Source organism: Ambystoma mexicanum, chromosome 7p (genome assembly GCF_040938575.1).
Source record: "Ambystoma mexicanum isolate Mex_15411 chromosome 7p, UKY_AmexF1_1, whole genome shotgun sequence".
NCBI lineage: Eukaryota > Metazoa > Chordata > Amphibia > Caudata > Ambystomatidae > Ambystoma > Ambystoma mexicanum.
In genome coordinates this window covers 598,704,908-598,732,511 of record NC_090939.1, presented here as the reverse complement: position 1 = coordinate 598,732,511, position 27,604 = coordinate 598,704,908, and the positions used below count along the sequence as shown (strand labels likewise).

The following is a 27,604-nucleotide window of genomic DNA, read 5'->3' as shown; positions in this document are numbered from 1 at the left end:
GGATGGCGAACGAGAGAATGAAGAGATCGGACCAGATGATAGGGGTGGGGAGGGTTTAAATGAATCAGGGTGTTGGAGCTAAAGATGGCATCAAGACTGTGTCCTTTATAGTGAGTCGGGCCGTTTATGTGGGGATGGAGATTAATTGCATCTAAGCCGTCAACCAGGGCGTGTGTCATAGGGTTGGTGGGGATGTCGAGCCATATGTTGAAGTCTCCAAGAAGGGTGAGGTTGGGATGGTTTAGTTGGAGGGTGGCGATAGTCGCACAGGTTGTTTGCAAATTGTTTATCGTAGCCAGGGGGCCTGTAGATTATTAGGAAGCTGTGTGAGAGCGAAGGGGGAACGAGGAGAGCTTTGCAAGATGGAATGGAGGGTTGGTTGTCCATGATTGAGGCGCGGAAGAGAGATTTGAAGACGAATGCTACCCCCCCCTCCTCAGGGTGGACGGTTCAGTGGGATGAGGCAGTAGTCAGGGGGAAAGGCTTCTTTAGAGAGTGGGCTGAAGTCATCAGAGAACCAGGTATCAGTGATGAAAACTAGGTCTGGTTTGACAGAGGCGAGGAGGTCAAAGATGCAATGTCTGTTTTTTGCTACAGATCGGGCGTTAAAGAGGATACAGTTTATATCGGCAGGCAAGGATGGTTTTGGTGCTGGAGCGGGATGGGGCGGAGGCGGGGCGAGCGGAGGGAGAGGGGTAATGTTAGTGATGCTGGGGAATAGTGGGCGCGCAGATAATTTGGCTGGCTTCGGGCGGGGTTGGGTGGCTGCGTGTGATAGGATGATCGGGTTTGGGTTGGGGGATTTGAGGATGAGTTGTGGGCGATTAGGAGTTTCAGTTGCAGTAGAGCAGAAATCGAGGGAGAGGGGTTTCAGGAAGGGAGAGGCCACAGGGGAGGGAGTAGAGTGTGGGAGAGAGGTGGTGGGTTGAGACAGGGGAGGCGAGGAGTGCTGAGAGGTTGAGGGGGACCAGGAACGTTTCCTCTTTAGTTTCTTTGCTGCGACTGGTGTCAGAGAGAGGGTAGGGGGGTCAGAGGGGGAGAGGGAAGCAGCTTCGGTTCTTGCTAGGGCTAGGTGCGCAGTTTTTAGGGAGGGGAAAGGGTGCGGTTGAGGGGAAGGTGGCAGGGGTATGAGGGCGAGGGGTGGGTGATTGCAGGGTGGGGTGTGGCCGGTATGATAGTGAGGGGAGCGGGTATGGGCAATGCTGGCGGGTCGGGGGTGGGGTTCAGGGAGTGAGTGGTCTTAGGGTGAGTGGCTCGCCATCGTGCCCCCCTGGCTTGCTGTTTGGAGAGGGGAATGGCAGGGGGTGCGGAGGAGGTTGGGGTGATTTGGCAGGGGGGGCGGGAGGGAAGGCAGATTGGAGGGTGCGGGTGGTCCACGTGGGTCGTTTCTGACAGACTCTGGTGGGGTGGATGCGCTCATGATTGGTGCGAGCTTTGGGTTGATTTAGGAGGGTTTTCTGATTGTAATTCTAAGATTGGTGGTTCATGCTCATTAGGCACACTTCCAGGTTCAACTGGTTAAAGACTATTTGGTGCTTTCTAGATACAATTGTAGAGGGAGATGATATTATTTTATTAGGTACACTTCTAGGTTCACCTGTACACAGAGATGATATTCGGTCAGCCTTAAGATTCAATTTGTTTAGAGGGGGTATTTAGATTATTAGTTAACGTTTTAGATTCTACTTTACACAGCTATACTGCTAGTTATACTAATATGATTGAGTAGGGCACGCTAGTGGGTGGACTTCTTTCAATTCACCTTTATACAGGTAGGGTATTGGGCATGAATCTAACTGAATTTTGTCTTAGATTATTAGTCGCCGTTTTAGATTCAGCATTATCCTCTTGATTCAATTTTTTTATATAGGGAGGGTATAAGGCGTGAATCTAGATTCAATTGGGTGCACTTCTAAGTTCAGCTTTCTCAGAGAGGCTATTAGGCACAACTTCTAAATGCAATTGGGTGCACTTTTGAATTCAACTTTCTCAGAGAGGCTATTGGTCACAACTACTAAAAAGTGAAGAAACTACTGCTGGCGATCTTCCAATGAAGAGTTCTAGGTCTTCAGCAACCTGCTCTCCTTCGTTGGAGTCTTGGCTCCAAAGATGATCTGAGGAATACCTGCAAGAGTCCTCTTCTTATCCAGCATTCAAGCTCGATATGGCCCTAGCCCACCAATAGCAAGGATCTGCACCATTCAAACTTGTCTGGGATTGTCCAGTGTTAGGCAAGATTGTATGCAGTACCCTTTGGGTGCACTACAACAACCCCGACCTCCTGGTAATAGGAAACCAACCTTTGGTATAAGTCTGTACTACACAGGTTGGTAGCGTGATTGAGCAGCCATGCTTGTCTCAAGAGGGGTCAAGTGAGCTGTAGGGGAGTTACACAGAGCTTTACAGTGACAAGTATTCAAATAAACTCTTACACACAAGGTTTCTCGATTAAACAATTATTAATGTATTTAACAGTCAGTTTGAGTAAGCCTTCTTCAGAAGGGGCAATATAATAGTAACACACAAATACACTCCAAAATAAACTCTCTTAATACTTCTAAACCAGTAAGTACCCTTTTGGGATGGCACACAGACACTTCTCAGGTGACTTTAGTAACTAGTAAACTGTGGACATTGATATATTATTGTTTGCATTTATAATCAGACTTAAGAGTATGTCAAAGAATAAGGTTATTAGAACAATACAAGAGATCTCACAACTATTCTGAAAGCAGCTAAGTACTTTTGGGCACCGCCCAATGCAAAGTTAGTTAACCCCTTCCTGGAAGGAAGACCAAACAAAATGTCAGAGGGAAGAAGAGTTATTCAGGGAGCCAGGCCAGGCCAATGTCAATTGGACAAAAGTCTAGGTGAACTGAAGCACTTCTCAGAGGTAGATAAAAAGCATTGCACAATGTTTTTAGGAGTCGTTGTAGAAAATAAGAAGCTGTTTAGGCTTGTGAAGTAAAGAAGCTATCAGCAACTTTACAGAACAACCACAACAAGTCTCACCAACAGAGTAAGTGCAATTGCACCACAAGAGGTAAGTTCTAGACTGTACAGTACCTTTAGTTAGAAGAAAAGTGTGACAGGTGACTGCTGTTCCTGTGCAGCTCTGCAGATCCTGGTGTTCCTGGGCCTCAGTCGTGGGGACAAGAGGGAGGACTTCTGGGGACTCCTGCACTGTAATGGGAGGGTCACCGACACCAACCGGCAATCTTCAAACAAGTGGCACTTTGGTGTTTCAGCTCCTCGCGTCTACCGCAAATAGCACCAACGCAGTTCCCGGCTGTCGAAATGGGCTTTCCTTGCATTTGGGGTCCAGCACTCTGTTGAGGTCGCTCAGGCTCAGTCAGTCCTGCTTCGTGGGAGTCCGGAGGATTTTCCTGGAGCTGTTGGCCAGCTTAAAAGCAATGCACACAATCTGGTGTTCCTCTCCCTGGCTATTAGGTTCCAGCAGCAACTGCAGTGGAATTTCAATCAGCTCCGAGAGGATAACCAGGTGGCTTACTTTGGAGTTGATTGGACAGCCAGCAGGCCAATCACCCAAGAGTGCATTGCTGTCTCCTAGGAGATTAAGCACAGAGTTTTGGGCACCTCCCTCACTTCCTGCCCCCACCAGACACCCTGGAGCTAGAGGCAGGCTGCACTTGTGAATCCTGCCAAAGACAAAATGAACAAAGGGACCAAACCTGGTTTGGCACTCAGAGTAAATCTCAAGAAGGACCTTTCCACAAAGAAATGGTGAAAGAAGACGACCAGGGCCATTTTGACAGGAATGGCACCCTTGGGTGCTTTACTGCAGCTGCGAACGCAGCCCTCGGTAAATGCATACCACGGTAGTTAAAAGTAAACCACTGCCCCCAGCTATTCATCGAGGAAAGGGCAACATAAAAATGTTGCATGAGAAACTAGACAAAGTGGATACTAAGTAACCCCTCCAGCACCCTATTGTAAGATGGCGTGTGATGGGTCTAGAAAGTTATAAATGTAAGTAAAGTCAATTTCACTTTACTGCTCTTGGAAACAGTAGTTATCCAAGAGAAAGGTATTTAAACCTTTGGGAAATCTGTAAGACTTGCCTGTGCCACTGCACTGAAGGTGCTGTGTGACACAATGTAAAAGATGATGCCTATGGAGTTTGTCAGACTCCACAACCAAAAGAAACTCAGTGTTCAATATCACATTAAAATACATGAGGGAGTGGGAAAAATGGGGAAAAGGGTCTCACTCTCTTCAGGTAAAAAAATGAAAAGTCCTAGAGTCCAGAAAATGAGCTGGGGGTCTCTAAAGTAGAGAGGAATTGGCACATTTCTGAGAACTCTCCCTAACACCCAGTTAGGACAGCCTCTGGCCACTGCATCTCCCAGAAACTGACACACCTGCCAAGAATGTGGACTCGGTCCAGACACACTAAGCCCGCAACCGCCGGCCACACACACAGACAACCACTTTGCCCGCAAAATGTCGATCTTTGCCTGGGAAATGGCTTACCATATATGGAAAATCAGGGCAGGAAGGTCAAACTATAAGTATATTGTACTCTAATTGGGATTCAGCTGTAAAAAGCAAAAGTGCAAGAGACTATAAAAAAGGATACACAATAAAAGTATTCGCTGCCACCAGCCCATACTGGACACCTAGTAAACGTAACCACACATTTGCTCAGGGCAAAGTTACAGGGACACTGCTCTTCACTGAAGGTGATAAGTGTAGAAAGAACAAAACAAAGAACTTCACTATGAAGAACATAGTCCTCTGCACTGATAGCCATAGGGACTAATCAGTGCCCCCAAAACAGGTGAGCTTGGCGTGGTAAGGGCAACAAAAAGGCTTTACTTACCTAACTGCAAAAGTCAAGAAAGGTTCAAAACAATAGCAACATGAAGAGTCCCTGGTGTTCTATTTAGGGAAAGCATGAAAAAGAACCATCTTTCCTAATATCCTCCATTGGCTTAAAATGCGCAGATTGACTTTTGAAGGTATATTATTGTGGGGGTACCATGCTGAAAACATTTGAAGTTACCTGTTACTGGCTTACAGGGTAAGAAGCAGTATTTGATATGGTTAATAGTATGGCACATGCACCCCTTACTGAACTAAACTGATTTAAATTTTTATCTGAAATAGCTTTATTTTATTTTCCCCAAGACTCCATGATTCAAATGGTTGATCAGGATTCCTGTGTATCAGAACTTATTGTAGGAGGTCGGCCTATTCCTACCAAGGCTCCCTGCTATTCAAAAAATATTCTCCTATCCCTTAAACCTGTGCGTTCATGTATTGGATTTAGAAAATAATGAAAACTCCAACGATTAATGCAGCACCTGCAACTCAATAACTGACCAGCAGTGAATTCTGAAAAGAGCGATTGACTGGAACCTACCTTGGATCTTTTGATTATACCTCAAGCCCTGGTCTTTGATCTCTGGCTTACATCTGCATTCTGAATGTTTACTTTGCACTGTCTCCTTCTTAATCAGTCCCTTCTGCCATGATCCTTGCACCAACACTTTTTCTTGTATAAATCCCAAATCCTCCACATTCCAGCTCCAGTAAATTTTTCGTCTTCAATATTTTAATTGCTTTTTTATTATCCTATGTACTTCTATTTCCAAATACCTTACTTGATTTTTGTAAAGCAGGTTCTCACTACAAAAATAGCTACATTAAAATAACTAACTTCAAGCAGTAATGGCCAGTATAAAGCATCCTTTTTTAGCAACAGGAAAAAGAATGCTGTGACAGATAATATCATGTACCTCCTTTTTTCAATGAAAAAGGATTCCTGCTAATGTGATTGAAAAGGCATTGTTAACCCGTTGCTATACACCACGACCGACTATTTTTTCTGCCATTGTCCAAGAGTGAGCTTAATGTTGGCACAGATAAGGGCTAGTCCCCCCACCCCGACCCCTGTTAATCTGTTTTTATGTGAATGCCTGAACCAGGGTTCCTATTTTGGTATTGCTCATTCATCCGTTTATGAAAGGTCGGGTTAATGCTTTACTTCGGGAGCCTTTTGTGCCACAGTCGAAGTACTTATATCAGGTTCCCGCATTTCCGATGGCTACTGCTTTTGAGTCAATGCATTGTTGCCACTGCATTTTCGTGCTGCCGTTCACTTCTCCATTTCAAGCAAATAAGCTGCATTTGATGTGGCACCTGCACTTTTGGTGTTCATTGACACAGGTGGCTCTTAGAGTGAGGCTTTTCTTTTTGCACAGTGTGGTTTTTTTCTGAATCTTATTGTTTTTTTTTCCTCCTTCACATCCTTTCGAAACAGAGATGTTTTGTCATTTTGATCCAAAATGGGTGCTCAGTTTCTGCATCGCCAAGTCTAAAGTATCTTATTACAATTGATCACCTAAGATAATCAAGGTTTTGTTTACAAATTGGAACATGAGGTAGTTGAGGCGGCAGCTGATCAAGCCCTGTCTCTTAGCTTCTCCACTCACCAATGGTTTTCACACCTTCCAACGCAGCTACTTAAGGGTTCAAGGACAGCTCCAGGCAGACAGCGTTAAGGAGGCTCCTGGTCACGTGACCAGCCCTGCCACTCAGCTGCTCTGCCTTCCACCTATTTCACCATTCCTCCTTATGCGTCCTCATAGCAAGTGTCCTGAGCAAAGTATGGACAAAGACAAATACCTCACCTGTCTGTGCCTGTTTGAGCCTGCCAGGGCCAAGGGAAAGGCCCGCTATACTGCATTTACCAACAAAGTAGTCACTGCTACTCGCCAAAAGACATCACCATGTTTCAATGGATTGCTTTCCTCCCGCAGATCCCTCCTCTGATAGCTATCCCATCCGGCTTTGCTGCTTTGGAAACTTTTTCAACAGGGGGTGTAGTGGACTTTGACTCAATTGTCGATCCCTCTTGCCCAGCACTCGATCGTTGGCATCAGGTGTCTTATATAAACTGTCACCACTCCCCATACCGCATGTCTTTGTTTACACGTGCATGTCACACTGCTTAGGAACATGGTCAAGTCTCTGACTTAATCGACATTTTCGTCAGAAATCTTAATTTTAGTTTTTTCTAATTGCGATGCATGATGTTCGTCGCCCGGGTTTCAGGTTTCAAGCAGTGTATCGATTGTCACACCAAGATGTCCATCACTTACCTGCGTGAGTTATGCCTCTGGTGCCTCTGCACGGTTCACGGGACATAAGGGTGTGCGTCGTGCACCAAAATGAAGCCCGAAATCCTTGCACGATCGTGCTGCTAAGCTCGCTCTGGGTCGACCACCCTCAAAACCTCTGGCGCAGTCGATGGTTTGGTCCTCAGAGGCTGAAACCAAGGAGCATACCTCCAAGAAAATAGATCGCGAAAGAAGCAGCAGTTGCGCTCGAGGAGCCATACTTCTTCATCTCATAAGAAGAGGCGTCACTGCCATCGTCAGGACTCTGATTCGTCGACGGAAAGAGGTTAGCCGTCGGCGGGGCCTACCCACATGCCAGGAGTGGGAGGATTTCAAAACTTCCATGCTCGAAATGTTCAAGAAGGAGGCTGCTGTAGGTGCGGGTAACCCCTCCCACCCACGCAACATGCCTCAGAGGCAAGAGCGGCGCTTGGCATTTCTGACCCCTTACATGCCCCAGTGCCAACGCCATCAGCGTCGATAAATCCTTTCGACATCTAAGGAGACGTCAAGGCCCTCGATGCCGGGTCCATCCCATGCTTTTCAAGGTGCCAGTGCTTCGACGTCAAGATATCGGTCGACCAATACGGCCACACTTTCTGCGCCGAAGGACAAGCCATCCGAGCCAACACTTAACGATAAATTCTTCACCCTGCTCTCCCGATCCAGTTTTCTTCGGCACTATGTCGAGCATTTTTTGGCGCCGATGACACAGATCATTAAGGGGACGTCAACCCCTTTTTTTCTTGGGCACATTTGGTGTTGGCTATTTTGAAGAACATAGCCAGCTGCTAGAGCTTGTTCAGGGCCTTCCAAGGCAAGCAGTTGGATACCTCGCCAGACCTGGATTTCCAGCAAAGCCAGCCCCATATTTTTTTATTTATTTGCACATTGTTAAGGCGATTGGACATCAAGTACATTTTGTTTCAAAACGCCCACAGGGCAACAGGAAGGGAACATGGGATTGAAAGGAAAATGTAATAACAATGAAGAGAAAGAATGAGGTGTTCCTACTAGGCCTTGTGCGCATTCAGAACGTGCAAGTGCAGACAGAGAGAAAGAATGATGGAGGGGGTAAGTGCTAGGAGTTCAACTGAGGGAAGTGCTATGGGGTAAGTTGCAAGCTGCTGTTAAGTGCCTGGCAGAGATCACTTTGTAAGACTGGTCAACTGCTGATATAATAAGTGCAGCTCTATGAGACGGCTCAGGCCAGTGGACACCCAAAGGCAAGTGCTGGGAGTGGGTGGGGACTGAAAGGCGATGGGGGTGGGGGGTAGGACCCAGAAGGACACAAGGGACATAAGGGACCTGGACACCAATCTCAGCGACTGGGGTTTGGCAAGGGAGGGAGATGGGGAGGGCGGAGGTGAAAAGGAGTCTTGAGGAGCTTCCAGAATTTGAGGAGATCCGGCTCAAGGCTGTTCCAGAGGAGGGAGCCACCGGAGGAAAGAGATCGACCACCAGCTCGCTCTTTAGAGAAGCACTTGACACGCATAGAGTTGGCACCCGAGGAGCGTATAAATCTGGAGGAAGACTATTTGGTGAGAGCCAGTTGTAGATAACGTGGTCCCTGGCCCCAGACAGCCTTATGGATGATGCAGAGGGATTTCAATTTGATCCTTGCTGCAACTGGGAGCCAGTGGAGAGATTTTAGAGCTGGGGAGATGCGGTCCCAGAACTTGAGTCCTAGGATAAGGCTTGTAGCCCTATTCTGGATAAGCTGTAGGGGACGTAGAGAGTAAGAGGGTAGATTATGGAAGAGGCTATTGCAATAGTCCAACATAGAGAGTACCAGAGCTCTAGCAACATTGAGCTTCTGGGGGAAAGTGAGGAAATGATTGATGCCTTGGAGGAGGTGGAGTCGAAAATGAGCCATCTTGGCAAGGTCCTGGATGTGAGGGAGGAAGGAAAGAGTTGAAGAGGACTCCAAGGTTTCTGGCTTCAGATGGAGAAGGGAGAGAGCCCATAGATGGTGGCCAGAATGAAGGGAAGAAAGGGAGCAGGAGTCTCAATGGGAAGGATCTCAGTCTTTCTGGCGTTGAGGCAGAGATCATTGTTGGCACAACAGGACTGAATGTCAGACTTCGCCCGTGGAGCTTGTGGAGGACCTGGAGGTTATGGCCCCCGGTCTAGTCCTCACCCAAGATGGCGGCCGCAACTATAAGACGAGACCACGCCCCCTCTTCGGCGCGTTGTATCTGTCCATGTTTTTGTACGCCGTCAACGCTGTGTTCTGCTGCCGGTGTGTCTGGATCCCGCTCCGAACCACCCTTGCCGTTCACCTGCTTCACCTTACCTAGTTTCTGTTCCTAGTCGTCTGGGAGCCTTGCTCTAACGCTCCTGTTTAGTTTCCGGTTCCGCTTGGTAAGCGTCTCCGGTAACTACTATTTTCTTCCTCTTGGTCTCATCTCACGGTAAGTGTTTCCGTTGTTTCCTGTTGGATTTGGGGTGTTTCCTTTCTCCTCTAACATCCATTTCTTACCTTTCTTCCGTGACACTATTTCCGGGTTTTTCACCCTATCTTCAGTTTCTGTCTTTCTCTACCTTGTCTCAAGATCTACCCCGTTCCTGACATTACACCCACGCTTAGTTTTGCTCTTTGGGCCATTCCCTGTATCCTGTTGATCTTTTGGACCTCTGCTTGCATTTATCTGTTTTCCGGAATTGCCTCAAGACTAAAGGACAAGGCTTGTGAAGTCAGCCATTTATTCATCTTTACAATTCACCCAGGGTTTTTTGGTGCCCGAGAGGCTTTTTCCCTGGTACTTTGGGGGTCTAGCTCCTCGGGGTTCACCTTTGATAGGTTACACTTCCTGTCAAGGTGGCCTCTGAGGGAGCTAGGCCCTATTTACACGACAAGAAGAGGAAGTCAAGGAAGGGACAGTCCTCAGAAGACCGGCAGTTGTGCAGGAAGACCCCCGCCAGTTCCAAGGACAACTTTTCTGAAAGTATTGGTGAGGAGGAGGTTGGGGAGGTCGGTCCTTTGTCTGACACTGAATGGCAGATAGGCAGTCCGAAATGATAGAGGAAGTAAGGAGAGGATGAGAGGGAATTTTGAAGAAGAGTTTTGTGTCATCTGCATAACACTGGAACCTAAGGGGAGAAAGTGGAAATGAGGTGTGCAAGCGGAACAAGATAGTTGTTAGTGCCAGGGAGAAAGGTTAGAGTCCTGGTGAATGCCACAGATGGAGATAGAGGTGGGAAAGGAGACAGAGCCCAGGATAGCTTGGGAGCGACGGTCAGTAAGGAAGGAGGTCAGCCAGTCCATCTCCTGCTTTGAGATACCAAGGGTATCTTGGAGCTGTTTTATGAGGATGGAATGGTTGACCATATCAAATGCAGAGGAGAAATCAAGTAGAATGAGTACAACTGGAGTCGGCAGATGTTTTTTTTAGGAGGGGGCGCACAAGAGAGTGCTTGAGGGAAGAGTGGAAAGACCCAGTAGCAAGAGAGTGTTTGTAGAAATCAGCAAGTGCAGGGCCAAGGGAGTCAATATTGCCCTTAATAGTTCTAGAAAAACAGGGAAGACCTGTTTAGAAGAGACCTTCTTCGAGCGGACAGCTCTAGTGATCTTATCAGATGTTATAGGAGAGAAGGAGGAGAGAGAGCCAGAGGGAGGATGGGCGGCCATAGGTGGCAAGGGGATGGGAAGATGGGAGGAGGAAACACAATAGTGCTCAGGATGTCCTGAGTTTTTGCAGTGAAGTGTGTGGCCAATGCATTTCAGAGGGCCTGAGATGGTAGAGGTGAGGTGGAGACTGCAGAAGGGTTGGCTAGTTCCTTGCAGGTTTTAAGGAGTTCAGCTGTGTTGTTGGATGCACCAGAGACTTGAGCCTGGATGTGGGCCCTTTTCTTGGAACAAATGGAAAGTCTGTATTACCTTTGGAGAAGGTGACAGGCTAGTTTGTCAGAGGGTGAGCCTGAGATCTGCCACTTCCATTCCATAGCTCTACACTTGAGTTTCAGGGTTGCAAGTTCAGAATCGTACCAAGTGTTACGCTTGGTGGCATGTTTCAGGCAGATCCTCATGACTGGGGCGGGAATGTCGAGAGTGTTAGAGATGGCAAGATGGAGGTTGCTGAGAGCGGAGTCAGAGGTAGTCTGCAGTGGGAGGAGAGGGGGGATTAAGGTGGATGCGAAGGCAGCATCTGACACTCATTTCATTGGACGGGTGTTCGTGAACGAGGTTGGCAGAGCTGGGGGGGTTGCGGTCAGAGGGTAGAGAGGACCCAGGTGAGAGGAGGGAGTCGTCTGATCAGGTGGAGTGGTGAGTGAGGCAGAGAGCGAAAGATCAGTGTGCATCAAGGAATCAAGAGTGTGTCCAGCCGAGTGCGTATGTCCAGAGGGGAGAGTGGAGAGGGAGAGCAAGGTGCAGAGGGAGAGCAAGGTGCAGAGGTCACGGAAGAGAGTTGAAGCTGTGATTGAGGAGTCAAGGTGGATGTTGAAGTCACCCAGGAGAAGGAGTTTAGAGGAGAGATGAGGAGACCATTCTGAGAGGCACAGTTTGATTGAGCCAGGTGGCCTGTATATAGAAGCAATGGTTAGGGAGGAAGTTGGGGAGATAGCCATACAGCCCCTTCGAGAGCCTGGTCTGCAAGCTGGTTGAGTGGGTATGAGGGAAGAAGGGGCCCTCTCAGGGAAGATCAGGGCAACCCCATCGCCAACATAGTTAGGGCGAGGCTTGGGGATAATGTAGCCATCAAGGAGAAGGGAGTCAAAAGCAGTGACTGAACTGGCATTGAACCACGTCTCAGTAAGTGCGAGGATATCGAGGTCAGGGTCTTGAAGGAGGAGGCCGATATCGGCGGAGTGTTTGATGGCAGAGCGCGCATTAAGCGTGGCTAGATTCAGTAGATAACTGCCTTTTAAGGCTTTCTGAGAAGAGGTACAGGGGCGTGGTACACCAGTAGGAGGAAGGGGGACAGACAGAGGAAGGAGTAGCAGGTGTAGGAAGGAAGTTGATGAGGGACGGCAAGCGACGGTCAAAGAGGAGGAGGTTTGGTTGAGGACCCTGAGCCATGATAGTGGCATTGCAAAAGACATTAATGATAAATCTGGATAATAAGCCCGCCAAGAGTACTTCCCATCTAGTGCCACCATTAGTGGGTGAAGATGTGAAAGGAGAGAGAGTAGAGATAAGATGAGTCCAAAGATCTGGAGAGGGGACAGAAAAGAGGATATCAGTGACAATCTGTCCGAAGTGCACTGACATAGGTGTCTGCAATGGGTAGACCAGGGTTACTGGTCAGGATGTCTTTTTAAAAAACTTTTTCCTTCCAAACTTTGTGCGAGAGGGAGGATCATTGATAGTATAGCAGAATAGATGGGGGAGATGGTGAGTGCTATAGGGGTGGCTGAGGGATACGGCTGGAAGCTAGAGGAGAGACTGCACAACACAAACTCATCAAGCAGCCTACTAGTCAAAAAGTGAGAGAACGGATGCAATAGAACCACCTGAGTCCCAAAAATGGGGGGGGGAGTGTAGAGTTGTGAAAAACACACTAGGATTCGACTTTAACAAAAAGCACAGAAATGCATTAATGAAAAGGGGATATAGTAAGGCATAGAAGGGCAGAATGGCATAGGCACACCTCGGTTCATAGTTGTGTGAGTTAGTAAAAAGCATACCATTGTTTAGGACATGGCTCACTGGTATTCTTGCTGGGAGGACACAGTTCCAGAAGAACAAGTTCGTGGGGTGGGTGGCTGGCTCCATGCTGGGTAGCTGTTTCATGAGGCTTAGGGGTGGTGGAGCGTGAGGTGCTGCAGGGAGGAAATGGGGGTGGGAGGCCTCCAAGGCCCGGACAGGCTTAGACAGGAGCCTTACTAGTGGGCCTTTAAGGGTCCGGCGTTTCGCCTGCCGGCTCCCTGATTGGCTCAAATAGAAGGCTGCAGCCAATCAAATGGACATCGGCAGGCCTGGGGGCACCAGGCACTCCAGTGCTTCGATAGAGGGCCGCCATTTGGGAATGGTGCAGGCCTGACTCTGTAATAAGGCCCAAATCACGCTTCAACAGGATTTGCAAGCGCTAAAGATTCCGGCAGCACAAAATCGATGAAAGATATTTTAAAGAGCATTTAGCGCTTCAGTCGTTAAATAGCACTGCATGTTCTTGAGCCAAGCCCAAATGGGCTTACCTAGTGTGTTGGAGCTCCCAGCTGCTCTGGCAGCCTTGTGGTGGAGTGGGGAGCTCGGAAGTGGAGGGTGTTATGGAGAATTCTCATTTATGGCTAATTTCCCTTACCTAGTGAGTCCCTCAGCAGCTTTGCTGGATTTCTGGGGTTTATTTTTTCCACCTGGTAAGAGTCTGAGCCTTTTTCCCACTCTTGCAGTGTATTTTTTGTGTGTTGTACTTTTTGTGCTCATGGCCTATGGAGTGTCACCAACTCCCTAGGCACCATCTTTTTACTTGTGTGTCACACAGCACCTTTAGTGCAGTGACACAAGGATGTCTCTTAGACTTCCTTTGTGAACTCCATTTCTGGGGATGACTACTGTCCGCCAGAAACCTGTAAAGACACCATTGGCTTTACTAGTCCTTTTTTAATACAGATCCAGTACAAACCATCTTACCACGGGGTACTGGAGGGGAATATCTTTCCCCTGTCCTTTTGTACATCAAGGGGCACTTTGTGTCCCCCTTCCCGACTCGACATGGCTGGTGGCAGTGGTAACTATCATTTTTACACGGGTTCCCGTGTTAGTGTTCTGGCTGTGGTGACAGATGTGAACATAAAACCCGCTACCCCATATTTTTATTTTGGGTCCCAGCGTGGTTTTTCACCATTTCGTGTTGGAAAGGTCTTTCGTGTTGTTTGCTTTTCGCACCAAATCAGGTTTGGTTTCCTTGTTCTCCATCCTTTAGCGGGCTTCTGCGAAGAAGCCCTCCTTTGGCGTCTGGGTGTCTAGGCGGGCTGAATGTGAGGGAGGGGTTTAGTAACCCCCTGCACAGGGTCTTCTTGGAGACCCAAGTCGCACTTTGTGTCCATTGGCTGAGGTGGTTGTCTGGGCTGGACAACCCCCCTGCTGTGTGATTGACAGCCAGGCTGTGTGAATGGGGGAGTTTGGCATAAAAGGCAGGACTCTTGGGCTGGAAGTCAGTCACCTCTGGAACTACAAGAACCGAAGAGAAGTGGAGAAGAAGACGACTGCTGCAACTCCTGGATCCCGGTGAAGCCCTGCTGCAGTCTTGAGCCATCTACCCTTCAACGACAGAGAAGATCCAGTCTGGAGTCTTCTTCCCTTGAGCATTGGGGGGGGGGATCAACCAGCTCACCTTCAATAGCAAGAGAATCCTCTTCTGGGTCAAAATTGCTGCACTGAGCTGTAGTGGTCCGGATAGCCATCAGAAGAGCCTTCTCCTGTTTTAAAGGAGCGCACCTTTTATTCATCGTTGCTTTGATGCTGCTGGCCTCATCCCTGGGTAGTGCAGATCGCTCCAGACGTCGTCCTCCTTGTCCCAAGACTGAAGCTTCAGGAACTGTGAGTCTGCAGGAACTACCAGGAACAACTGCCATAGCAGCAGCTTTGTTCATCCGAATAAGGTACTGTGTCCATTTGGTCGTTCTCTCCGTCCGACCTTGAGGAATCGGGGTGAACCCTTTTCCTTTCCGAAGGTTTGTCCTTTCTTCCTTCCCTCATAACTTTTGCCTCCCTTTGACAATATCCAGTACTCCTGGCAACGTTAATCTTGAACTTTTCTCACTGTATGATCCTCGACAACAAAGCCCGGCTCCATTTGATACTGGCGCAGGCCTATTGACTTTTTATCTGCCTCTTAGAACACGTCCTCTGATTCTATTGCCTTGACAAAAGTATTGCCTATGATTTTTATCCATTATTCCCTTGTTTTAATTCTTTGTGCTAAGTGTGTTTGATTGCGGTTGCATTTCTCCCCGCGGGTACGCTTTTTTTTCGTAAGACCAAACTGTCATTACTGTCAAAAAGTGATCGCGTAAGAACCCACGGTAATGTCTTTGTTTCAAAACACCGGTCTGTCAAATCCTAATGTACTTACCTTGAATTGACCAGAACAAGAGGAATTGGTTGTGTGTAGTATATTTAGAGTGTGGTTTTAATTAATAGAAATGAAGTGTTTTGTGAACAGACGGTTTAAAAATAAATGTTATTATATTTTTTAACCAGAAACCTTGAGTCAGTGTTTGCTTGAGTCACAGTAATTGTAGTCCTTTGTGTAATTCCTATCACTGCTCATTTGCTCTTGAGATAAGTCTGGCTGCTCAGCCATCGCTACCACTTTACTGTGTAGTACAGGTTTGTACCAAAGGTGAAATTGTACTATCACTTGTAGTCTTAATTGTCTGTAGTGTTCCCTAAGGGTACTGCAGATGATTCTGCCTAACAGAGGGTTCTTCAATGCGGTCCTCCTTCGATGCAGGCAAGGATGTGAAGGATACCCATAACTATGCCAAGTTCAGGGCTGTAGTAAAAAGTCATTGCAGTGCTGATATAGGTGTACGACCTGACTGATATTCTAGGCGAAGGTCCGGTTATGGAGCACAACATGCCCCTAAACCCTGCAATTGCCGACCCTCTGTCCTCTCTGTGGCAGCACACTTGTTCTATTCCCTTGGGTAGTTCCACCATATTCGGGAAGCATAGGTCAGCCAGAGGTGACCCTTTATTCCTCTCCTCTCACCCTTCTCCGGAAGGGCTTGTTATGCAAGCTGCTACAGTCTCCTCCAGACCAGCTTCAACTTCCACTCTACCACCCGACAGCGAAGCAAGGAAGGTTGATGCCTTGTCCAAAAAGGCATTCACATTGGGTAGTTTGGCCCGGAAAGCTACGAATGTGGCTAGTGGCGTTGCAAAATATTAATTTGGTCTTTGGACGGCGGTGGAGAATGCTGCACAGTACATCCCGAAGGGTGGAATGAGCAAGGGCTTCCTACAGTTGGTGGAGGATGGAAAGGAGGTGGGCAGGCGGTCGCTGTGAATGGGCCTGGACATTGCTGACTGTGTGGCCCAATCTATGGCATCTATAGCTATGAGAAGGCAGGCCTAATCAAATCTTCAGCCTTTTCGCTTAATGTCCAGGGCAAATTACTGGACATGCCCTTCAATGGTGATTTCCTGTTCGATCAAAAGGTCGACAAATCCTTTGAGAAATGTAAGGAATCGAAAATTGCTGCTAGATCGCTGGGCCTGGCTGCGTGGCGGGCCAAGCCTGCCTTCAGCTTTATCTCTAGGGACAGGGGCTACATAGAGGCAATATACGCCTTACGGCAGGAAAGCGCAGTTCCCACCAACCTGGCAAGGGCATAAGGGTTTCTTGCACTCCGGAAGGGGGGGACTTCTTAGGGCCTGCAAACAGCAGTAGGACGACCCAGCCTCCTAAACCGCTTTGATTTCCTCTCCCACAATTTACCGGTTGGCGGGCGGTTGACAGAGCATTGCCTACAGTGGCACTGACTTACTTCTTGTCTGCTCTTCTTAAGAAAACCACCGGACAGACCCCCACCACCTCCTATGCAACTGGGACTGGACCCCCAGGAAGAACTGCAAGCCTTGTTTTTGATGGGTTCTGTGGAACAGTATCCGCCCAGCAGAAAGTGTTTGGGCTGGTATTCCCGGTATTTTACCGGTACCCAAGAAGGTAGGAGGGCTCCATCCCATCTTGGACCTCAGAGCCTGGAACAAGTTCCTGAGGAAAGGCAAATTCAGGATGGTGAGATTGAGCGAGATTCTCCACGCTCTCGATTTACTGGACTGGCTGGAGTCCATAGATCTTCAGAACACTTACTTTCATGTACCGATCCATCAAAAGCACAGGAAGTTCCTGAGGTACCTCATAGGGGACAAGCACTATCAGTTGCATGTGCTTCCCTTTGGGTTGACCTCCCCAGCAAGGATCTTCACCAAGCTCATGGCGGTAGTCGCGGCTCACCTAAGGAGATCTGGCGTCCATGTGTTCCTATGCCTGGACGACTGGCTGATCCAAGGGAAGTTGTCTGAGCAGGTAGTGTCTCATCTGGGGCACACCTGCTCTCTACTCCATAGGCTGGGCTTCTCTCTGAACTTGCAGAGGTCCCACACAACACCAGCTCAGAGGTTTCAGTTCATTGAATCAGTCCCAGATATTCGTGCAGGGAAGGCTTTTCTGCCCATGGGGAGAGAGTTGCACAGATGGGGTTCCTAGTGATTGCATCAAATTCAAAAGTTTTGAATGCAAAAGTATCAAAAAAAATGCATCGAAAAAAATCTTTTTTTTTTTAATGGGGGCCCCACTAACCCCTGTTTTTTTACCCCTTAAAACCCATTATAGTAAAAAGAAAAACTACCTACAAAAAAATGCATTTTTTCGATGCATTTTTTTGTGCATACTTTTGCATTCAAAACTATGTATTCGAAGCAATTCCTGGATACCCACAGATGGTACAACTGTTCCAGAACCACGCCAAATTACAAGCGGCTTCCATCCGCTTCCTCTTGGGTCTCATGGCCTCCAGCATTTTTCTTGTGACAGAGGTCAGGCTGCGGATGCAATCTTTGCAATGCCTCCTACGAGGTCAGCGGGCCCAGTACTTCAGCATTTTGAGGGACGTTCTCAGGGTGTCCAGGCCTGTGGTTTTCAACCTTTGCTGGTGGGCCAGCAGCAGCAACGTGCTAGTGGGGGAACCCTTCTGGCCTTCATGACCTCAGGTGCGAGTGGTCATAGAAGCGTCCCTGAAGGGTTGGGGTGCTCACTGCAAGGACTTGCAGGTGAGTGGCCTTTGGTCAGCAATGGAAGCCAGGTGGTACATCAGTAGGCTAGAGTTGCGAGCCATTAGGTTAGCCCTGAGGGAGTTGGCTCCTTCTCTGAAGGGGAAGCATGTCCTGATACTGACAGATAATATGGTGGCCATGCACTACCTGAACAAGCAGGGTGGCGTGCGCTCCCTTCCCCTCTGCAGAGATGCAATGTAGCTGTGCTTCTGACTATTGGCAAACTATTGGCAAATCTGGCTCGGACACAGAACAGTTTGGCAGATGCTCTGAACAAGCAGAGCACGGTCTCGCATAAGTGGCAAATGTGCCAGGAAGTCCTAGAGGCGGTCTTCTCTCTTGCTGGGGTACCCGAGTGGTGGACCCGTTTGCCACAGAGTCCAACAGGAAGTGCAAGCAGGTTTGCTCAAGGGAATTCCCAGCCAGCAGTGCGCCTGGGGATGGGTCTCTTGTAGATTGGACTTTCCTCTCTACTATGCCTTCCCTATGATTCCTGTCATTCATTGAGTTCTCAGGAGATTGAGGTTTTGAGCAACCCTGATCTTGATCGCCCCGGATTGGGCGAGAAGCACATGGTACTCAGAGCTTTTGGATTTGACCATCTGTCCGCCTCTCTGGTTGCCTCGCCGCCCAGATCTCCTAACCCAGTCGGATGGTTGGGTGCTCCACCGAACCCAGAATCCCTCAGCCTACTTGGGTGGCTCTTGAGAGGATGAGGTATGATGATGGGGAGTACTCTGAGAAGGTATTTGAGGTGCTGCTGGCTACATGCAGACCATCTACACGATCTCTGTAAGCGTGCCGATGGAGAAGAGTTGAGGCTTGGTGCAGGGAACGTGAGATTTATCTCTTGCCCCAACACTAGAGTGATGGAGTTCCTTCAGTCACTAGCCTCTTCAGGTTACCACAGTAAATGGATACCTGGCGGCTTTGTCTGTGTTCAAAAGGTCTCCGGATCAGGGCTGCTTCTTCACAATCCCGGTTATGGCCCAATTTCTGAAGGGCCTTGTGAATACGTTTTTTCCTATGCCTTTAGTTGTCCCTGATTGGGATTTCACCCTGGTTCTCACCTTTCTGACGGTGTCTCCTTTGAGCCATTACATTCTTGTTCTCTGCAGCTACTAACATTAAAGACAGCCTTTCTGTTTGCCATCATTTCGGCCAGACAGGTCAGAGAGTTGCAGGCCCTTTGTTGCAAACCACCATTTCTTCACTTTTTCCGGGTGAAAGTATCTCTTAAAGTGAGACATGGATTCTTGTCTAATGAGTTGTGTCAAATTAACGTTTTTCTCAGGCAATAGATCTTCTGGTATTCTACCCTCCTCTGCACCCCTCAGGGAGGAAGAGCGTTTTCAATGATTGTACCTCAAGAGAGCTTTAAGCTTCTATGTAGCAAGAACGGCAGAATATAGAAAAATAGAACAGTTTGTAGTCTACTCCATTTCCATGAAAGTCCTTTCTGTATTGAAACAGACAATATGATGGATCACATTGTGCATTTCGGAATACCACCACACCGCAGGCAAGGATTTGCCTCCCGGCATCAGGGCTCACTCCACCAGAGGGGTCTCCACCTCGACGGCTCTGCAAGGGGGAGTAATAGTTGGGGACATCTATCAGGCTGCATCCTGGTTCTCGCTTCATACGTTCACAAAGCATTATAGCCTGGACATAGACTGTGTGACTGATGCCCCCCCCGGAAGGACAGTGTTGCAAAATATTCTGCTGTTGAGCTTTCTTCCCACCTCTGTTGTTGACACTGCTTTGGGTGTCTATCTGAGGGATCTGTGGGAGAAAAGCCATCCATTAAAGGAGAAATTACTTACCGTAATCTTCCTATGGATTCTTCTCTCCACAGAGTCCTCATCACCCCTCCCATCCATCCCTGCTGATAAAACGTTGGCTGTTGGTGTCTGTTTTTTTCCGACAGGGGGGTGTCAGTGATGGTTCTAGTGTAGGGTGCTCTTCTTGCTTGGAAGCCGCATGGCTCTCTTTTTTAAAAAAGAAAAAAAAATGGGATTGTGTTTCTCAGTTGGGGTTCCTTTTTTTCTAACCCTCGCTTGTTTTCCTCTGCAGTGGCTGAGTTTAGGGGGGGTGGAGGTGGGAATTGAGGTGTGTGGCATAGTGACACAGTATATATACAATGTCCCGTCTGGAGCTGACGATCCAGCACCTAGTCAAGGCTGCTCGACTGTTGTCGGCCAAGTGGAGTTTCACTATGCCCCCTTTTGGAAGTCTTTTTCCAAGAAGTGGAAGCTGGAAGAGGATTTCTATCTGATGAGGAATCTTCAGGAGAAGAATCCATAAAAAAGAACATTACGGTAAGACATTTCTCCATCTTACACTCTTGTATTTAAAAGTCTTGCAACTTAAATAATGGATGATCCATCTGAAATTGCAGTCATGATTAGCTTTAGTGTAAGTGAAGCAGATCAGCATGGTACCACCTTAAAAATTGTCAATGCACACTGTTGAAGGTGCCTGTTTTTACAGATGTCTCTGGCCCACAAGGAACAACCGCCGACATATTCCTCCTTTGCCTAAATTCTGTCAACTTTTACCATAGTTCCACCAATTTGTGCCAGCCTATTTATAAAATAATTCTCTTTTATATATTTCATTTTTAGATATCTCGCTTCTCTTGCAATGTCAGTCTTATTTTCTGGGATATGTATTACTCACAGTGAGCTTGTAACACTTTGTCACCAATTTGTCCTAATACTGTTTTAAAAATGTTTTTCTAAACTGTAATGACTTTGCAATCTGAGACATTTTTACCAATTAACATATCTTTCTCAACCGTTAACATTATTGGATTATATGCTTGTATTTTTATGCACAAGGGAAATAATCTTACATTTTGATTGAAGGTTTCCATTATGTAGTTATACCCGAGAGACATGATTTGTATTTCTAAAAGCAATATAGTTAGCAGATATTTTAATAAAACGTGTACAATATGTGACGCTGTGAGCCAGAAGCAGAGTTGTTAACTCTTTGTTTCTCTTCCTTTTAGAAATGTCTATTTCATACAGTTATTTTCACATATTGATAAATATTTTTAAAGAATATAAGGGATTAAGACTAACAATAGGGATTGCCTTATCCATGTGATTGGAATATATGGTTATCTCACTATATAATATCTTACTGTATTAGGTCGGGAGTGGTCAGACTGGTCCAGTGAGCTGCGCATTCCGGGGGATGAATTGAAATGGAAGTTTATTAGTGATGGCTCGGTCAATGGGTGGGGTTGGCGGTTCACTGTCTACCCAATAATGCCTGCAGCAGGTACGATCTAATGGTTTATCTTCTCCACTGTTGGGTCACACATTTAATTTCATTTTGGCAGGGTTCAGCTTTTCATCAAATGTTATCTTGTTTAGTTGTTTTACTCAGGAATCCATCTGAAAACCGGGCTTCCAATAATCACATGAACGCATACTATTTAATTAAGTTACAGGAACATTAAGAAATAGCGCCATAAATGTTGGTGCACATGCCATAAACACACTGTACGATTAGTCTGAAAGATGTACTTTTCTAAAGGGGTCTTCTGGGTTTCACTGCAGTTGTTTTGGACTATGTGTCGTTCTTTTAGGCATAACTAACTTTTAGATCGCAGGTTCTTTAGATGCCACATAACAGAAGGAATGGAGTACTCGCATGTGTATCTCGAATATGAAATATAATTTAAATGTTGCTCTTTAAAACTTAGCTTTTGTTTGTTTGTGCCACATCACTAACTTCACAGCTTAAAAGTGACATCTGATGGTGATAAGATAGTAATCACTGTCAATTTTTGTGTAAAGCAATTGGGATAGTACAGCTTTAATGGGAAGACATATTCTAGTCATAAAACATTTTTTAAATGACCATTTCTTGATATATTTATAACTAAATTGAATCTGTGTGCAGTTCACCTTGAGATCAGACTTTCTCCTTATTTTTCCCACAGGCCCCAAAGACCTCCTTTCTGATCGGTGTATTCTCTCCTGCCCGTCAATGGATCTGGTGACTTGTCTCTTAGATTTCCGTCTGAATTTTGCTGCCAATAGGGGCATAGTCCCCCGCTTGGCAGCCTCACTAGCTGCTTGTGCTCAGCTAAGTGCACTAGGTGAGTATATAATTGACACAAATTACTGTTTTGCTTGATGGATAGTGATTTTGTTTTTGTTTGTGCCTTGATTTTATTTATTCGGCTTTTCAGCGGCATGTCACAGAATGTGGGCTCTGCAGAGGCTGAGAAAGTTACTAACGACCGAGTTTGGGCAGTCAATTAACATTAATCGGTTGCTTGGAGATGTAGACGGAGAGACCAGGGTCATGGTGAGAAAATAAACAATATTCTTTCATGTGTTGAATTTTCAACTGTACGTAATTCTCTTTAAGCACTGACTGGAAGAAAAACATATCCTTTGGATTTCAGCATATAAATATGATTTCAATGTGTGCTTTAATAATCAGTTGGCTATTTTAGGTATATTTTTTATTAATGTAATCTTCATGAATGAAAGATTATGCTCTGGCGCTTGATTGGAAACATATCTTCTATGGATATATTCCTTCCACTGGGTCTTCTTTATCATTTTCCTCGTGCGCAGTTTGGTCTGGGAAATGTTTCCAACCACCATTCTATAGTGCTGCGTGACTCCACGGCCGGCTTCATCACTGCCCTGTGTGCTGTTTTAGCAGAGACGTCCTCAGTACAGATCCTTATAGCTGCTGGCACAATTTTCCCTTTTTCCTCTGCCAATTGCCAAGTTTTTCTATGAACAGTAATTTTCATTAATTTGAAATGTTTCCAAAAATGTTGCCTCCGTTAAGTCTTGCAATGAGTGCGGCTGTAAAATGACGATATTGAACTGCACCTCTCCTGTGTCCGGTGCCTTGGGCAAGCATCATGATACTGAGGAGCAGAGGTGTTGCTGGGGGGGCGGCTTGGCTGAGGGGGCTATAACCACGGATCCTTTGGTTGTAGCCCTGGATAGAAGCTCAGACGCTTCTGGTAGGGGTCTGGTGATAATCAGTTGATTTGAGATCTACGAGGCCCGATGCAGCGTATAGCTCGTTCAAAATCCAAGCACGCTGATTCAGTTGATTGCAAAAGGTAGCACCAGTGAGTCCTGGTTTATAAGAGTTTCAACCGATTTGGTGCAATGAAAAGGGGATCCTGGTTGCCTTGGCCCTCAGGATGCAGTGCATCCGGTTTGGACAGTTTGTCTAAAGTCCAAATAAGTGCTTCATAAAGCCATACATCTGAGACGGTACATAAGCTCCACTCTTAGTATAAGGCTGTACCACCTGAGAATGTTGGTAGCAGGGACATAGCATCCATGCTTATCTTATGAGGGAGAGAGGGCTGTATCTTGGTACAAAGAAATTGTAGCATACATATGGTCCAAAATAACACTAAAACACTATGGGCCTCATCACGAGTTGGCCGGTATCTCGGCTGTAATACCGCCCAACTGTAATAGCGTTAGCACCCACCAGTCCAGCGGTATTACCACCGGATCACAGGCTGGGCGTTAACGGTAAATCCCCATTTCCCATTGGGCCCATTGGATCCAATAGGGCATTTATGGCGGTAATATTGCGTGAAAAAAGCTGGAGGTAAAACAGCCCGTTTTGCGCCCAACTCATGATAGGGCCAGCCCTTAAATACAGTAGTAATACCGTTACTGCTGCATTTAAGGGGTACAGCCCAACTCGTGATGAGGCCCAATTTATCATAAAAATAAAGTTTATTTAAATGCAATTAGGCCATGAAAAATCTTGGGTAAGTACTATAACATATCATATAAACACAATAATAAAAAAACAACTTGGAGCTTGTGGTCTACCCACTAAAGTACAACCTACAACCTTATTAAGAATACAATCGGTAGTCAAGGTGAGTCAAACCTATAACACATTCCGACTGCAATCAGCTATTCTTGGCGAGTAAAACCAGGTTATAGGTACTTCTTTGAATATAGTCAGTAATTCAAGGGTAGTAGATCCTGTCAGTCATGCAGTGACACTCAGTTATGAAATCGGATAGTAAACCGACCCTGTTACAAGTATACTCCTTGCAACCTTACTTTTTAGAACTCCTTTCCGAGCTAGTAAAACAACTCATATAGTTTCTGGAGGGGCATTAAGCTGCTCAATGACAAGTACTAAAACACAATAACTATTTCTGAATGCACTAAGCAATTGAAGGAAAGTAAAACCTAATTACACTTTAAGAAAGAACCAGTGTATTTTAAGGTAAGTAATAGACCCTGTGACTATTTTGGAAATGCTCTAAGCATATTCAGGGGCGGCACAACCCAGTGTTATAAGTTTAGAAGAGCAGCAGCTGTTCAAGGTAAGTAACCATATACTTTTAAGAGGGGCTTCAAGCAGCTCAAAGGCAATTATTAATTTCTAGACTCTTTTGGGTCTGTATAAAGCGGATCAGTTAAAGCAACACCCTATGATACACTTTAGGAAGAACACAGTGTTATTCAAGGTAGGTAAACCCTATTGGTAAGCTTTTACACTCATTCAGTTAAAACAGTACCAACACTTATTACTTTTCAGAAGGGGGCAAACCACCATTAAAAGTAAGTACTTTTTAGGGTTCCATGTGATAAAATCGTGGCAGAAATGGCCGCGGACACAAACTATCGTGGCAAAAAGGCAGTGGTTTTGCCGCCGCAATCTATGTAAAGGATGCAGGGGGAGTCCCATGCAACCTCTGGACCCATTATACCATTTAAGGGGATCGGGGGACACCCCCTGCAACCCCTGCTCCCCTTAAATGGTGTAATGGGGTATACCTTTAACGGGTCAAACCACTGCATTTTTGCCACGATTTTTTGTACAGGGTACATTTTTGCCGTGATTTTATCACTGCATACCCTTTTTAGAGGGCACAATGCAACTTATTTCACTGAGATAGTTACCACGCTAATTCTTTAAGCAAGTAGGGACTTTTACACTTCTTATACTTTTCAAGATAGAAGCTTTTTCTTATCCAGTCCTTCCCTAGTCTATTGCATGAGTTTTCTCAGAGGCAGAAGACTTGTCTAGGTGCCAACTGTACACCGGTTAACATAGGGTTCAGTTGCAGGAAAGTCAAAGTTCCATAGGAGATCTTCTTCAACAAGTAAGTATTCACTTTCAGAGTTAGTTCAACGTGTTCAGGGACTTCTGAGAAGGCTCCCTATATGTGTTCCAGCATTAGGCCCAGGCAAGTGTTATGGGCAAACTCCCAACCACACAAATCACCCACTCAGCCTCACAGGATGCACACCAGACGTATGGTAAGTATTACTCAAGCCCACACAGTACCTTAGGAGAAAAGAAGAGCTTTGGAGTGGATGTTGCACAGGACCAGGTCCCTAGTTTCTTTGTAGACAAAAGAACTGGACACTAGATTGGAAGTTGCTGCAGCAGTCGTCAGAGGAGGTTTCCAGTAACCTATACTTCACAGATTCTCACAGCTCTGTGGATTTGGCCCCTTTTTACAGCAGCCAGATGAAGAACGAATATTGCTGGTCTGATTCTCTTCACTCTGGTGAGGGGACTTCAGGGATTCAAATCATGTCTCTGGAGAGACAGGAGGAGGCTACCAACTTTTTGGATGGATTAGGACTTCGGAAGACCATACACCGCACAATGGCTCGAGTTCCCAGGGTATTGGGGTATTGCAGCCAAGAAAGGTTGCAGCATGTCATAGGATGGCTCAAAAGGCAGGTCTTCTTGAGACTAGTGGATCTCACCAGCCTCCGGGTAGGAGTCGTCATGTTCGGGACCTCTAGGTCAGTTGGAAGGAACGGTTAAAGGAGGCTGTAGTTACACAGCAGGCTCTCCGGTTCCTGCAAATCGCTAAAGCCATCTTTTTTCTTCATCTTCCTCTTCGGTTTCAGTTCCAGTGGTGCACTTCTCAGCAGCTTCGAGGTTCGGAGTAATTATCAGGAACTACAGCACAACTTCTTCAATCTCTCCCTGCAGTTTACAGAAAGGGCTGGTCTGGTTGTCCAATCAGGACAGCCAGCCCCCCACTGGCAGTTGATTCCTTTCAGGCACGGTGGAAGACAAAGGGCTGCAGAGTTTTGGACTCCTCCCTCGCTTCCTGCCTTCTCACGTACTCTGGAGCCTGGTTGGGGAATACAAAGCATTCCCGCCGAAGACAAAACTCCCACTGAGGTCGTTCCCGCCCCGAATGGCAGGGGAATACCTTAGAAACAATAAGAATACTTAAAAAATGGTGACAAAGAAGGAACCCACCATTCGGGCAGAGTGGTGGCCCTTCTGTGCTTTACCGAGGCTGAATTGACCGCCTTTGAGTAATGAGACTCAAAAGTCACTAAGGTAAAAGCACTGCCACCAGCCATTCAAGTAAACTTGCAATTGTAACAAAAATGTTACAGGTAAATAAATTATAAATTACCATAGTGACTAACGTACTCTTAGTCCTTAGTCCCCTTTCCTCATACTGCATGGGCGTCCCCTCCAAGGGACAGGAGACAGAACCTTTTTCACCAGAAAAAACCTTCTTCCCCTTTAAATTTATAGGGGTGTGGGGGTGCGGCCCTGGGAGCATGTGCTGCACTGATTCCGCCCTCCGGCGCCACACCTCAGTCCCCATAGACACATCGACAATAGATTACCATTGCCTAATGACACCAGTTTTATTAGGGGGGAGTATGGTGGGACCGAGGCGAGTGAACCGTTTCAAGCAAGCTGTGTGGAAAAAACGGGACTGAGGAAACTGGCACAGGTGCGTCCCATTTATACCGACGCCAACATTATACTAGAGAAGGACTGAGGCCGTTGAGGGACACAAAGTCGGCACCTTCTGGGGTGAAAAGTTTCGGAGCTGCAAGCAGGATATCAGAGTATATCAAAGATGAGGAATATGTGGGAGGACACAATCCATTAGAATAATACATTCACAGTATTATTCAGGACCCAAGATGCAAACACAGAGCAGTCAGTGTAATTCCTAAACCTCCATCAAAAGTAGTCCAAGCATTCAAAATATACACTACATAGTCATATACTTCCCTAGAGGGAGGAGACATGGGTGCCAACATAGGTACCAAAGCCCAGGGTGCGATCAAAGAACTAATTACTTGCCTCTCGGTAACGTTCTTTCTGATGTACGTTCCTCTGACGGATTCCTCATCTATTGTCTCTCTCTCCCAGCACAGCTGCTCTTCGGAAAACTTTTCCGCTGTCAGGGGGTGCAGCGCGGTTCTGTGTCGGCTCTGCCCATGCCTCTACGTTTCCCACGCGCCGGACATGTCAGGGGCAGCATATATAGATGCCATACCCTGTGACCTTAGTTGCATCATTTTTCTATAGCACTCAAAAGGAGCACTCAACCAAGGTGTACTAGGTATCCCAAGAGGGACAGTAAGCGAGGGCAATGAGGAATAAATGGGGTGGAGGGAAATCCATTTGAAAGATTATTACAGAGAGGCAAGTAATCTATTCTTCTAATACACTCCTTCCTTCCATGGATTGCTCATCTATGATATACTCCCAAAGCAGCACAATGACTTGGAGGAATGAGGGTAGCAAGGACACCACCTAAACCAGAAAACTCTGAAGGCCAGGTCTGCCGAAACTAGCATCCTGACCAGACATATATCCAAGCAGTAACGTTTTGCAAACTTGTGCAAGGAAGCCAACGTAGCTGACTGGCAAATATCCAGAACAGGTACTCCATGTTGCAGGGTGGAGGTAACAGCCA

At 46.6% G+C, this 27,604-nt stretch overlaps 1 protein-coding gene across 4 annotated transcripts in view; it reads left to right on the top strand.

The window, feature by feature from the left end:
• Positions 1–27,604, top strand: part of HERC2 (HECT and RLD domain containing E3 ubiquitin protein ligase 2) — a 2,956,340-nt gene that overhangs the window by 2,266,504 nt on the left and 662,232 nt on the right. For 3 of the 4 annotated variants that reach the window (XM_069636605.1, XM_069636603.1, XM_069636606.1), the window contains exons 72-74: positions 21,031–21,162; positions 21,830–21,988; positions 22,082–22,200. In XM_069636605.1, the coding sequence (XP_069492706.1) occupies positions 21,031–21,162; positions 21,830–21,988; positions 22,082–22,200 (410 nt within the window). The remainder of the gene's footprint in view (positions 1–21,030; positions 21,163–21,829; positions 21,989–22,081; positions 22,201–27,604) is intronic. The other variant, XM_069636607.1, reaches the window with a different exon arrangement.